Here is a 15,706-nt window from a genome sequence, read left to right as displayed (position 1 = left end):
ACATATTTATAACCTTTTAATGATTCTCACAATCAACAGCTGTCAACATCATACCATATGATAATAACCATGGAAACTAAATATTGCACACATTTTTTTCAATCCTATATCATAAACAAATAACAATGTTCTATATATAGATATGTTGTCATGACAACAGCCAACAAGACTATTGAATCAAGTACATTAAACATGGAATATCGTAGCAATGACCTTGATATTTGGAAGTGAATCAATCTACAATATATTTCTTCAAATTTCGTCCACGCCATTTTATCTTAAAATAGGTCAATAAACATGCCTAAGTATCTTTCGTAACTTCATTAACAGAATCAACAATATTCTAAGGCGAAGTCATACATTTTCCTAAAAGAAAAAGAAGCAAAGGACAGAGTGCTAACAGCTATTTTTGGTCTTACTTTTTACTAAAATTCAAAAGTTATGTCTATTTCAAATTTGTAATTCTGTAATCTTTCAATTTTTAGGCCAAATAGGGCCCCTAGCACATCTCCTCCTTTCTTTAAATATGAGTCAAACAAAAGTTAACTATTAAACTACCATGCAAAGAAACACCTCTTTCCATTAGCTTTCTGACTGTACACCTCATTACACTTCTTTCATACAAAATATGATATTAGCCACAGAAAACAAGTTTAAACAAAAATCTATGACATATTAGGGTAAAAATGAATATATTGACTATTCAAAAATGGAATTAGAAATCACCAAATGTCTTTATCAAGCATTATGAAATTTTATTATGTCATCTAAATGGTTAAAAAGTGCAGTAACATGTATAAAGAATGAATGTTCCTTGCAACCATGTTTTTTTTTGTGAACATCAATAATATCAGACAATTTAATTTATAACTTTTTCAACACCATATACATAATGTCTTAAATGTAGTCTGATGTCCTGCATAGATCATACTTTATCCTAAAGAAAGGTCAAATTTCTTGTAAATTGGTGTGATGATCAGTACCAATTATATTTAGCATAACAATTTTGTTGGTTCACAGTATATTAGAAGTTATCTCCCTTACAATAGAACTTTTATCAGTTTATTTCATATCTTGACAACAAATGTTATTGAAATAAACAAAAATAATCATAGTGATTTACTCATTTTGTATTAAAGGTCTATATGGATTCACATGTATTTCTTGACAACTAAATAATTATAGCAAGAATAATCAATTGGTATCCCCCCATTTGCTAATATGCATCAAATCTTTTAATAATGGTGTCCTCTACCTAAATAGCGATACACAGTATCCTTCATTGAAAGGTTAGAACAAATACAAGCTCTTCAAATAGCAACATATCTGAAACATTGACAATGGAATGATCTTATTTGTAACATAAGTTATAATATCATAATACTACAATTTAATGGATTTCTCTTCATTTTTCATGAGCATTTTGAGGTCATAAGGTCAATGTAAATAACTTTGTAGATATTATAATGATAGCACATATGATCTATAATATTATTGCTAACAGTATGCCTATGTCAACAGATTATAAGTTTGACATAATGATAAGCTATATGTATTAACTTTGCTAGCAGTCAGCTTCAATATATTGCCTTCTAATGTGTCTTTGGAAACTAGGGAGAAAGTTATGATCAAAATGGTTAACGAAGTCTTTAGATAACGTAAAAATTTCAGAAAGATGTCTTTATACTTTCCTACTACCGGTATATTTTTTTAATTCTCTTATTCTATTTTCAAATGTCTACTCATTTTCAATTTTCAATAATAAATTATAATTTTAAATATAATAATTTAAGTATGTTATGAAGTGCAATTGATTGAACAAACAGACATGACTTTTAACATAAAATAAATCAAGCCACAATAATAACAGGTATTTTCTTCAAATGTTTGTACCTGTGTTTAAAAACTAAAAACACCAACAACCAATACAAATTCTTCTGATTATTGCATTTATACAATAAATACAATTTGCAAAGACCATTTTGCTCAAGCAATGTCATCTTATAATGATAGATCCATTCATATGGTCTAGGAGAGTATAAACTTATATTATTTATTAAAATCTTTGGTAACAGTTGTATTTGATTCCATCAGATTAATAAAGAACTTTGCATAGATACATTGAAATACATTGTATAACAATTTATAAGGATTTGTTGATTGAATTACAAGGAAATACAAAAATTACTTTTTTTTTAGTAAAAATTACATTGTGCACTACTTGTCATTTTATTTACACTGTAAATTACATTGAATTACAATGAAATACAAAGATTACTTTTCTCAAAGTAAAAATTACAATGTGCATTACTTGTCCTTTTATTTACACTTTTTAGTCAATTTAAAATGATACTGATTTTTTTGTCCAAGACATGATTTAAGGAAAGGTATGGTTTAAGCTGCTGAGTCAGTAAACCAACAAATGAAGGCATCTATGTGTTTTTAATTTTGGAGCTTTGTCTTAACTTTTTTTTATCATTGTTCAAAGCAAGAAGTGAATAGTTGCACATATTAAAAATTCCTTAAAAATAACAACAGTATATTACATTTTGAAGACATTCTTTATAAAATAGTCCAAAGCTTCAACATTAATCAGGTTTACAGTTTCTCATGAGTATCAATTTACATTTGCTAGTGAGATTCATAATGTTAACAACTTTTTTAAAGACATTTTCACAGAGTTGATTTTTTTACATGAAACTGCAAACAAAAAAAAGCTAAAAACTTTACAATATGCAAGTCAATACCTATTGAATGATTCAAACACTTGTAGCTAAGCATAAAATGGGACTTTTTCAATTCATTGCATAGTGAATCTGTACAATTACCTCTTTTTTTTAATATCATAGCTTATATCACAAGTTTCCTCCAAATTTATTTTTAGAATCCATTTTCTTAATGACCCAAAGTAACATTTCAGGGATACAACCTTCTTTCCATTGTCAAACTAGGCATTTAAAATTTGTATGGATGAATAAGCTCCTGTCAAATCTTTCTTGGTTCCTATTTTTCATTCATATATGAATGTGAAGTTAAAAAAAACCTGATAAGATTTTTTTAACACAAAAACACATTAATTTCGTAAGGCAAGTTTTCGCATAGCTTTTGATTGTCTGATCAGAATTTATTCAATTTTTCAAAGATGGTTTATTACAAGCTTTTGTTGTGATTTTATCCTTAAAATCTTTATATATTTTTCAAAGAAATGGTAGAGTGCAAATTTTCCAGTGTTGCAATCTATGTTCAGCAAATCACTTTAGCTTTAACAGTAAAGTTATTTACCAATTATCTTTGCTTTTACAGTCAAGTTATTGACCAATCATCTTTGCTTTTACAACCATGTTTGGTCGATCTATGCTTGCACAATCCAGTTTGTCACCGCCTTCTGTTTTAATAGTTAAAATGTTCACTAATAATCTATTTATATTCACTGTCATTATGAAATCTTACCATAAAAGAAAACAAACGAATGAAACATAAAAAAAACTTCAATATTTTTTTTTTTAAATTGATATAATGACTAGTTAAGTTATGTATGTTTCCAGACCCTAAAAAACTTTTTGCACATACAACGAAAAGCAAGAAATAATTCATGAAATTAACAACTAAAATTTGAATCATATCTATTAATAGCATATACATTTGTATACAGGTTACTATAAATAAATGTTGACTATTTACTATTAGTATCAAACATCCAAGGCTAACGAAAAAAAAAATAAAAAATAACATTACAAAATATACAACACATTGTTTATAATTTTCTATTAAAACAAAAATCATGTTCCTGAAGAAGGCAATTAATATCAAGATTTTCATTGCTTAGTCACTTGTTAGCAAAAAGCAAAATGTTATCAAATATATCATGAGTTATCTCCCTTACACTGCTCTGACTAGAATTTGAAAATGTAAGTGCCCTATTTTTTTTCAATTTTATCATCGAAAAAAATCATTTAATACATTTTTGACAGCATAATTTCTTATTACAATCCCCAAACCTATACATCCAAAACACACTGAAATCACATAAAGAATAAAGCACTATATGGTCTAGCACTGGACAAGGTATGTTCTGGACCATAAGGTCTAGCACTAGACAAAGTAAACATACTTGGTAGGTCATCCAACCAATTCAATAAATTAGCCTAACTTTTTATTATTATTTTCACATATTTAAATTAACAATCTTAAAAAGAATATATCAGATGTCAGGACTGTAGGCTGACCTTAATTTTTCAACCATGACAACAGATGTAGATATAGATTCTACCATAAAAATTGAAAATTAGGTTTACTACCGATTAAGACACTGAAGAAAACCCCTGAAACCGAGGATCAATAACTTGGTATAGCCTATTGCATAGTTAAATTTTTACTTAATCAACAATTTCTTAATTTAAACTGCCCTTTAAATGTGTTTCATCAATTTATAAGATTGTTTTACAAAATATAATACAGAATTCATTTTAACATTGCAATTTATGAGAAAATTTTAATCAAAATTAATGAAATTTTGAGAGAAATATTTCCAGACAAAATAAATGAGGTCTAAAATTTACATTTTATTTAGTCAGTCAATGTACTTTGGAAAATAAACTTTTTGTTTTAGAGAATAACTATAAAAGGCTTGTCAAATTTACTGAATTTTGTTTTTTTGTGTTTTTAATGCCACTTTAAAGCACCGCTTTTGGCTATTTTGTGGCAGCCAGTTTTTATTGATAGAGGAAGTAAATTTACTGAAAGCTCAACATACTTAGTTTTATGGTATAAAATAATGCAGTAGTTCTACACTCTAATAGATTAGGAAATTATTCAAAATGTAATAAAGATTTTTATTAGGACATGTGAAACCTTTTAATTTCACTAGATGTGAAATATAATCTAAAATAATTAAGGATTAATTGATTTTCAGCTGATTATAACTAGTTTCTGTAACTAATTGATTTGGTTTTTTTTTTTAAATTAAAACCTTATTAAAACATCTGCTTCCATAATCAGAACTTCTATTTTAGTTTATATAATGACAATGATGAAATTCCTTATGTTAAATATATGTAAAAGTTAGAGCAAATAAAACTGTGTATTGAAAATTAATTCAAAGTAAGCCACAAAAAAGATCGGACTGGAATACAAGTTTGATGGTAGACTGTCTACACAAGCTTTTAAAAGTACATAGACTTTCTACACAAGCTTTTAAAGTACATAGACTACAATAACTGAGATCCAACAACAACATCTATTACATTTGGATTTGGCTGTACACATCACAGCAGAAATCAGCACTTCAAACATTCATGCCTCCAACATTCTCTCGTCCTTCATACAAATCATGCTACGATCGTGTAACTTCACTGGTTTCCTTATCATCATTCTGATTAGGGTCGGGTAACTGTTTGACTAAAGCTTCTAAAAGATCCTGAAGAACTTCGGTTTCTTTGTCTTCCATTAAGTCAAATTTAATGTTAAACACCATAAAGTGTGTGAACAAACTATTTAAATGTCCGTGTATTCCTAACGTTACACAGTCTGAGTAATGTGCGTGATACATGTGTGCTAAAACATGGAATAATAGTCTATGACACTTTTTGGTCGTTGCTTCTAAACTATTTGGAAATGGCTGACCTGAAAAGATAATGAAACTTTATTATAACATAATTATTTTAAAAAAAATCTTTATAATTAGTTATCAAAAAGTTGTCCCAAATACGGCTACGGTAATCTATGCCTGGGATAAGAAAATCCTTGTTTTTTCGAAAAATTCAAAGTTTTGTAAACAGGAAATTTATAAAAATTACCACATTATTGATATTCATGTCAACGCCGAAGTTGACTACTGGGCTGGTGATACCCTCGGGGACAAAGAATATGGAGATGTGGTATGATTGCTAATGTTTAAGGATGTTAGCAGTTTTAGACAACCATATTGCCTTCAGCCATGAGAAAAGTTGATGACATAAAGGTGGCTACAAAATGCATAGAAATGACAAATGTGAAACAATTCAACTAAGATAACTAACAGCTTTATTAATAACCAAAGAATTAACCAAAAACCCAATATGATTGTCAATTTGCTCATACTGAAATGACTTAGCAAAAATATTTCATCAAATATTGTTATGGTATGTTAACTAGAGCAGTGCACCCATTGTTAAATGAAATTAAGACAATATTTTTCTGTACAGGATAGGTCTCTTTCCTAGAAAATTGAATATTTAAATGATTATTCAAGATGGATGAGCTCACTTGGAAATAGGATATTCAACCTCAAAACTTAGTTATTTAAATTTTTTAAAATAGTATCCATACAATTTTAAGTTGAGAACTTCTAAGAAATCAGACTGACTTTGATGGTTCACATTTTCTTAAAATTTTAGTTTACATGACAATAAAAACGTGTCTGTTAAAAGTACTTTCAGGTCTGCTTAACACAGATTTTTTTTTCTAGACTGGCTCATTAACTCATTCGCCCCCAAGACATTTTTGGAAAATCAGGCATTTTCGAAAATTTGCAAACATATGCAAATTATATGCAAATGAGCAAACTCCTGATGCTGTAACTGATGCTCATCTATTAAACTACTTATTGGGATTTGGGGGCGGATGGCATGGGTGGGGGGTGGGGTGGGAGGTGGAATATTTTCTCGTGGGTTTGAACCCACCCCCAGTGAAAAATGGTGATTTTCCGTCTATTTTCCGATTTCAAAACGACCTTGAGAGGGGAACACTGACACGACTGTGTTTTTTTGTCATTCAAGTATTACCCTATAGTTACAGTAGTCCATTCATGCTAGCTGGGAGTATATTGGACTTCAGTGTCTTGCTTGGGAATTATTATTGTCAAGTCAGGTCTGCCTAAATGTCCGTTTTTATGGATTTTTGACAAAACGGTGACCTAGATTTTACAGACTAGATTCCTATTGGCCATAGTATACCTCGTCGTGTTCCTATACCACCTATGCATGCATATATGATAATAGTTTTTGCCAACAGTCACTTCCAGTTACGTAGTGGCCATCAAAAGATGCCCACCCCCACCGGATTTTGGCTACTTTTCATGTTTTTCCGATTTTGAACTCTTAAACGGCTTTCAAAGTGCCATATTTTCATGAACAGACATCTGAGAAGAGTTGATGGACCATGAACTACTTGGTTGAAGTCCCTGCTATCATGACAGTTCAGCTGGGGCAGTTCAAAAAAAGTATGGAGGGTCATACGGGCCATCAAAGAATGGTTGTCGCCATCACGCCTACAGGCGGGATTGGGGGTTAAAGGGTTAAGGTAATAGATGACGCATACATTATTTACCCAACGATTTTATAATGTATCAACAATCGTTTGTTTACATTCTAAAACTTCAAATACTGATATGAAATCACTATCAAGTTCATATTAGAAACTGAATCAATATAATTTGTCCTTTAGAGGTTTGAGAATACATGTTCTAAATCTAGGAATAAAGCAATTATGCAACTTCTTAGTTTTATTAATATGTAAACATATTGCCTGGTATATTTTGTAGCTTTATTCAATAAAGTTTTGTCTGGTATATGCTTTTGGTACCTAATCAAAATGCAAACAATTATCACACTTTTGTGTTTTCATTGACAGTTGGCTGCGAAATTTGGGCAGAAACTCTCATTTGCATATATATAAAAAAATTTTTTTTTTACTTCATTGTGAACATGTTAACTACATTTCAAATTGATTTTACCATAACTTTGTGGAAAACTACTTAAAACCAAAACCTGTAACAGGACGGATGAATGGATACACAGATTAAAAAAAAACATAATGTGCTCCTTTTATTGTAGGTCAGGCATAAAAATGATCCTTCTGCTTTCATCAAATTACAAAATGTAGTATAAACCAGATAAAAATTGAATTTTAAGCAAATGTCTTTCCTAGTTTTACAATATTTCTTTGAAAGTATGATTAAGAAAGTCAAAAACACTAAGTACCTTTAGAAGTAACTTTCAGTAATTTCTTTAAAATGAGATATATTATGCAACATATGTTTGTTGACAAATTGTTACACTTTAATGTCATTACAAACAAGTTAATGGGAAGCTGGGAATATAACTTTATCAAACATCAAAAAACAATTTGTATATCATTGTCCTTCATATCTTTCATATTTCAGGTAAAAAAATAAAAAAATACATAAATTATAGTAAATTTGTTTGAATAAATTGAATTTCATATCCTTTAAAAACGGAGCCAAATAATTTCAAAGAAATATTAAAGTTAAAAGGATTTATAGCAATTACGTCTCATCAGGCTATATATAGAGATGATGATTTTATTTATATCAATAAATACATGTATGACGGAAACAAATAGAGCCAAACAAAAATATTCAATATTCATGGTGTCTTCCTATGAGGTGATTTATGCTAACCAATCAATTCTGTTTATACTGTATCTGGCCAAGTCTCTAGTACAAACAAAAATAAATAAGACATCAGTTTATATCAAACAAATGGGCTTGAAATTGTTTGTTGATATTGTGAATTACGGTAACCTTGAACAGATTTTTAGAAACGAACATTGCACTTTTAAAAACTGGTCCAAGGGATTAGGGTCTTTTGAACAAATATTTGAAATTCAGAATTTTTAATCAGATAATGAAAATTAACCACAGCTTAGTGTTAAAGACAGGAAGAAGCACTTTGGATTATTGATTTAGTTAAACATGTGTTCTATTTAAAGGACAAAAGTCACAAGGTATATTCAACCATAGAAATTAAAGTTTTTAGAGTCCCTGGTATCTATGTGTTTTTTTTACAAATAAAATCTCACTTTTAACAACATTTTGCAACCATGATTATATAAAAATTACGATTTTTAATGAACAGACTTGTTTCAATACCATAGATGCCAATTTTAATTCCCCCCATCCCCCAATTTGTGGACTAAATAATGGCTTTCAGGCTCCTAATCTCTTAATAACATTAGAAGAATCATTGGTTTCCATGCTTATTGTTAGATTTCAAAGCTACCAGTTATAAAATATATGCATGGTATCTAGGAAATACATTGATACCAATATCTGAATTAATCGGTAACCAAAAACAAAATTTAAGTGGATCTTAAAAAAAAACATGGACTAAATAAATTGAATGATTAGGTGTAGTACTGATTAACCTTAAGATTTTAATAAAATCTGGCATGCAGGAATAAATATAAACAATTGATCAGTCTAACACATCAGAATTGGTTTTGGCAGTTTGTTTTATGCTGACTTTATGAATAGAACATAACAATATATCCCACATGATGTGGGCATAGGATTTTCCATTTAACATGCAAACAAATTCTTTTTTTTTTAATATAACAGGGAATTAACAGTTTCATTTCCCATGCGATGCAATCACTATAGATATATTCATTTTACCGGTAAATTGCTTTTACAGTTTGCATTATTTAAAAAATAAATTTCCTGACCTGATTATTGTTTCAACCTTTGTCACATTTGTTGTAAGAAAGATAGGTGTATCTGTTGACACATAGATATGTCTGGACACAAAACTTAAAACACATAAACTGTGCAAAAGTTTTAAAGTCAATGGACAATGACTGAGAGGCAAGGACGAAATAATCTTAACGGAATGCAGCTGCATTTCAAATATTGAATAATCATTAGTGGTTCCTGTTAAACTGACTCTATTCATAGTGGATTGGGTAAAGTAATTGCAACTTATATTAATTCCTTTCCACTTTGCAGGTGCGAGTGACCTTATCACAAACTGTCATATGTAAACTATTCAAAAGTTTCAATGTCAATGGAGCAGGGTCAGAGCCAAATAATCTTCATGGAAATAAGATAATACTAACAGGAACGAGGGGTCAGAGCTAAATAATCTTCATGGAAATAAGATAATACTAACAGGAACGAGGGGTCAGAGCCAAATAATCTTCATGGAAAATAAGATAATACTAACAGGAACGAGGGGTCAGAGCCAAATAATCTTCATGGAAATAAGATAATACTAACAGGAACGAGGGGTCAGAGCCAAATAATCTTCATGGAAATAAGATAATACTAACAGGAAGGAGGGGTCAGAGCTAAATAATCTTCATGGAAATAAGATAATACTAACAGGAACGAGGGGTCAGAGCCAAATAATCTTCATGGAAATAAGATAATACTAACAGGAATGAGGGGTCAGAGCCAAATAATCTTCATGGAAATAAGATAATACTAACAGGAACGAGGGGTCAGAGCCAAATAATCTTCATGGAAATAAGATAATACTAACAGGAACGAGGGGTCAGAGCCAAATAATCTTCATGGAAATAAGATAATACTAACAGGAACGAGGGGTCAGACCGTCAGAGCCAAATAATCTTCATGGAAATAAGATAATACTAACAGGAACGAGGGGTCAGAGCCAAATAATCTTCATAGAAATAAGATAATACTAACAGGAACGAGGGGTCAGAGCCAAATAATCTTCATAGAAATAAGATAATACTAACAGGAACGAGGGGTCAGAGCTAAATAATCTTCATAGAAATAAGATAATACTAACAGGAACGAGGGGTCAGAGCCAAATAATCTTCATAGAAATAAGATAATACTAACAGGAACGAGGGGTCAGAGCCAAATAATCTTCATAGAAATAAGATAATACTAACAGGAACAAGGGGTCAGAGCTAAATAATCTTCATGGAAATAAGATAATACTAACAGGAACGAGGGGTCAGAGCCAAATAATCTTCATGGAAATAAGATAATTTTACAACTGCATTGACTTAACACTAATTGTTTCCCTAAACTGACCACATCACGACCAAACAAATTGTTGACTCAGCCAACGCGGACATTAAAAGCACCATGCGTCACAGGCACGACAAACAGTCATTTAATCTTTGATTTTTAAAGAATAAAAAAGTTTAACTTAAAGTAAATGTTGATATGTTACTGAAAAGACTGCCATTTAATACCGGAATATTTCAATGCAGTGAAAACCTTTAATTTGTATACATATATTAAATCAACATGTATGGTTGGACACAAACTAGATATATTATTAAAAGCTTCTTAACTATTACAGAATTAAAGCAGTGCCTTATTTTCAACTTTTAAAATTCATATCTAAATTTTAGTTTAATAGAGATCAAGTTTTCTAGGATATTATGCTATATATATTTTGGATTTTTCCTATAAAATGTACAGTTTAATACCTTTTACTTCCTTTTGTACTTATAATCTAAGTGCATGTAGTGCAATTGTTTTTCCTAGACTTAAAAGACAACAATTTTTTATTTTTTAAAAGCACAATTTATCACCATTTTTTGTGATTTTGCATGTAAACTGTCACATGTTTTATGTAAATGTTCCACAGTTATAAATGTATACATGTTTTATGTAAATGTTCCACAGTTATAAATGTATACATGTTTTTCGTCTGGTGTTTTATTGTCTACTTTTCTTCTTTTTTATTAAATCTTTGATCATTCAAACCTAACTTCTATTTTAACATTCGGCGCAATATAGCCTTGTTGCGCTCATGGGGCATAAAGCAACCATCAATCAATCAATCTAACTTAACCATGGGCAATATATAGAAAAAAATCTGATTAATATTCGCTATGTGACCTACTTTAAATCCAGCACAAATTTGACAAGACTTAAAGCTCTTGTCCTTGTTCAACATTTCAAAACCTTGAGTATATAATGAAACCCTCCTAGTTCCTGACTTACATTCAGACTACTTTTTCGGTAACAATACAAACTGAAATTATAGAAAATTGCCTTATTCAAAAGTACTTTTTCACCGTAATTGATTAGTGAATTGTTGATTAAAATCTACTTATTCATTATGGTGTAAGGGACAGCAAAGGTGTAAATGAAATCAAAGGTAAACATCAGCTGATTTACCTGAAGACACCTGTGTTTATTGATTTTGTAAATCAGATTTTTATTCTGTTTTGGTTATCACTCTCTCCTTCCAAAAATAGTCATATAAAGAAGTTTCTCATGAATCTACATCAATAAAAAGATTGCAGGCCTTATTCTGTTATCATTTGCTTGAAAGTTTGTATAAATAAGGGTATAAGATTAAGATTTTTTTTCCAAACTTGCCAACATTAAGTATGCCTGTGGTGTTTGAAATAAATTTTAAACAATATTTTAATCAAACTTCAAAACACTGAATGTATACATATTACCTGACCCTACAATGAAGATTAGATTTATACAGATATCGGTCACTTCATTTCTCTATACTTAAATGAAAATTTATGTCACAGTCTAAAAACAAAGTCATTAACTACTTCACCCTCATCCTTTAGGGTTGGTGGATATTTGTCTCATTGGTAATAATACCACATCCATTGTTTTTTTTATTCATTATAGCCAATTTTAGTGAGAACCTTAAATTTTTATAAATTTATCACTTACAATGTTTTCAAAAAAGCCAAATGATTTTAACTGATTTATCTTTGTATAGAATTCAATAAAGGATGTCCAAATGTTTCAATGCATACAAGTACTGTTATAATAACATGTAAGTAATAGACATGATTAATGCTGAATGATGTATCTGTTATAGAATTAATCTCATTATTCCATAGTTGATAGATGTAGATGTTGTTTTCGTGTTTTAAATGTGTAATTTGAATTCAAGCTCCCATGTTGGTTTAAATTGGTAACAAACATGGTCAAACAAAAAATGATAAAATATAACCACTACCAGAGGTAATTGTAACTAACCATAGTTAAATATTTTGAATTATGCAAATTATTTAATCATATTGCATTAAACCTACCAAACTTTGTTGGATATGAAGTCTCGTCTGAGATTTGTTTCTGTACATATGTTGTTAAATAATCTACATACTGAGGGGCTGTATTTTTGTACTTTTTACCTTTATCGTCATACCATAAAAATTGCCTGAAAAAAAAAAGATCATATCTATATATATATTATATACCTGTTATATACATGTGTCTTTATAGAACTTACATTTTCCTTAAATATATACCTTTTCTCTCACTAGATTTCACCAAAACTAAAATTGTCTCACTACAAAAACAGAACTTGCTTACTCAGTGCAAATTCTGTTCATTTATTACTATTTATACAATATTTTATGCTATTGCAGTTGTTTTCTGTATAAGCTATAGAGCATTTATATATTATAACTCCTATTTAAAAGCAGACTACAGTTACATGTGTATAGACAGTATGAAATGTTTTATGCACCTAATTCTGCTTACAGAGGGCTAATGATGTGAAATCTGTCTACACAGTAATTTATTCTGATGCTTCTGTTTACAAAGTGCTAAATGCTGCAAAATCAGTTGTGTGCTGTTATTTGTGTTTACAGAGCACTTTATGCTGTTATTTGTGTTTACGAAGCACTATATGCTGTTATTTGTGTTTACAGAGCACTTTATGCTGTTATTTGTGTTTACAGAGCACTTTATGCTGTTATTTGCGTTTACAAAGCACTATATGCTGTAATTTGTGTTTACAAAGGACTATATGCTGTACAAGTCGAGAGAGTGTACATTAATTTTACTCTTTTCTGCTTGTTTTGTCCTAAATCAGTTTAACGTAAAAGTATATATGTGGCATTTTAATCAATTAAGCATGCATTTAAGTCTTTTTTGGCTCATCAATTCATTATCATATGAACCCTTAAAATAAACAGAAATAGTGCATAAAAATTATTTTTAAAACTTCAAAGTAAAACTTAAAAGCTCACAGCAATTGTAAATTCGGTCAAAATTTCCACTTAACCAAACTTGTGAGAAATGACAATTGCAGTGTGGAGTGAATACAAATGATATTGTATGCTCATCTGTCACATTAAAGTTGTACTTTGTTTAACCTTCTTAACTTACACATTTCCTGGGCCTGTCATTGAAGGACAAGATTCTGATGTACAGTATTCCGAGATCACACCATACATTAAATTGACATGGTTGAAAAATGAGATCGCTGCAAGAAAAAAATTGAAAATATCAGTAATGTTAAATAAGAAAATGATGGTAAAGTTAATAATAGCAAACTAGTTGTTAACAATTTATCGTTTTCCATGCTTACTTGGCAAGGTCAAATCTTTATAACTGAATCCATGTTCAAAAATAGTAACATGTGTATGTCTTGACATGGAAAACTGTATGATTTTTATGATCACTGACTAAAGATGAATGAATGGCCAGTTATAGACATCCACATATACAGTTCATTAATTATCACATCTCTTTGACATCAAAATACTGCTGAGCAAGCAGAAAATCATACATGTCTGACTAAAGGATTTATATATGGTTTAACATTTATGAATCAATGTTATTTTTGTTCTTATTCATGAGTATATTCTTGTAACGAGCCCTGTGATTAAGATCAATATTAGTTTATATAGTTTATGGTACATATTTCTTAGCAATAACACATAAGCAGTAATTGTTATTTGTCCTTGCAAATTAGCAAATTGTACAATTTAAGAAGATTTTGTGTAGACCAGAAAAATAGGTAGAGATTGCAAAAATAAGTAAAAGTTGTTCTTTTATGAAGAGGACAATATGTGTTACATGCGCTGTTGTATATGGTACAAAATAATCAACTATTGGACAGATTTACATAATACAACTCCTTTTACTGTGTTCGTCTGAGTGTTCATGTACTTATACAATCTGTTTGCATGGCTTTTGAAAGTAAACAACAAATGTTTGACTCATTCTCAAGGTTATGTTGTATTATTTGTCCTTTACTATTTATTTTTTTTTCTTTAAAATGATAAAATCTGACATGATGTATCATTATTCTAATTCTTCAGTAAAAGTACAATGAGGTGAAAAAAATCATTTTAAAATCTTGAATTTCATCACCATATCATCTTGTACCTCGTACTAAATATCTTTAAAGAAATGAAATAAAACTTTAAATGACTACGTTAATTCCCGTAACTTCATACCAGACTATTAAATTCAACAGCTTTACGTTTCCACGGTTAACAAAGCTAATTTTCTTTTTCTAAAAAATATCTCTATGTGGTAGCACTCAAACCATAAATTGATGATAAATTTTTAATTCTGTAAAATCATTGTAGTAAAGCAGTGATACAGGTGGTAACAAAAACGTAAACTTTTTTGTTGTTAAATTTTTTTATTGAGAAATAAAAATATCAAAAATTGTAGTGCATTTACCATCTGCACTCTATTATCTAGAGAAATATCAAATTTAGTCCTTTATCCAATTTTATGTCAAGCTGCCCAGACGCTCTAAAACACAATGCATTAATAAGACAATTCCTTATTTTGAACTTATCTAAATAATACAAGTTTTGCAATCGTTCATTTAGATCTCGGTCATAAACAATCAAATCAACAAATCAATAGTGGTTATAAACCATATTGTACAATAACACTGATGTCAAATGCCTATTTTGTACTTTATGTATTATCTAATTACAGAAACAAATAATTCCTGAACAATCAACCAAGTAAGATTATTTTTAAAATCCTTTTAAATAAAGTGTGATTGATGAAGTGAGAGTTATTCCCCTTATTCCATAGGAATTTCCATGTACTGTTAATACAGAAATTATTGCAAGGTTTTATTATTGGGAAAAATGCGACAGAGTTATAAACGCAATAATTTAAACTCCCATTTTGAAATATTTTATATGAATTAAACAGGATTTTTCTCAAAATCATAATAATTAAAATCGCATTTAAGTCTAAACTGAC

The 15,706-nt window shown here is 29.6% G+C and overlaps 1 protein-coding gene across 3 annotated transcripts in view; it reads right to left on the bottom strand.

Moving 5' to 3' along the window:
* The window catches only part of LOC143082819 (MOB kinase activator 2-like), a 47,196-nt gene continuing 31,490 nt past the window's right edge, over window positions 1–15,706 (bottom strand). For all 3 annotated transcript variants that reach the window (XM_076258689.1, XM_076258688.1, XM_076258687.1), the window contains exons 3-5: window positions 13,856–13,952; window positions 12,775–12,899; window positions 1–5,622 (exon numbers count right to left, since the gene is read on the bottom strand). In XM_076258689.1, coding sequence (XP_076114804.1) covers window positions 5,333–5,622; window positions 12,775–12,899; window positions 13,856–13,952 — 512 coding nt within the window. In that variant the 3' untranslated portion in view covers window positions 1–5,332. The remainder of the gene's footprint in view (window positions 5,623–12,774; window positions 12,900–13,855; window positions 13,953–15,706) is intronic.

The sequence above is a fragment of the Mytilus galloprovincialis genome, chromosome 7, assembly GCF_965363235.1.
Source record: "Mytilus galloprovincialis chromosome 7, xbMytGall1.hap1.1, whole genome shotgun sequence".
NCBI classification, from domain to species: Eukaryota; Metazoa; Mollusca; class Bivalvia; order Mytilida; family Mytilidae; genus Mytilus; species Mytilus galloprovincialis.
Note: the sequence above shows the minus strand (reverse complement) of the source record. Positions and strands in the feature narration are given on the sequence as shown.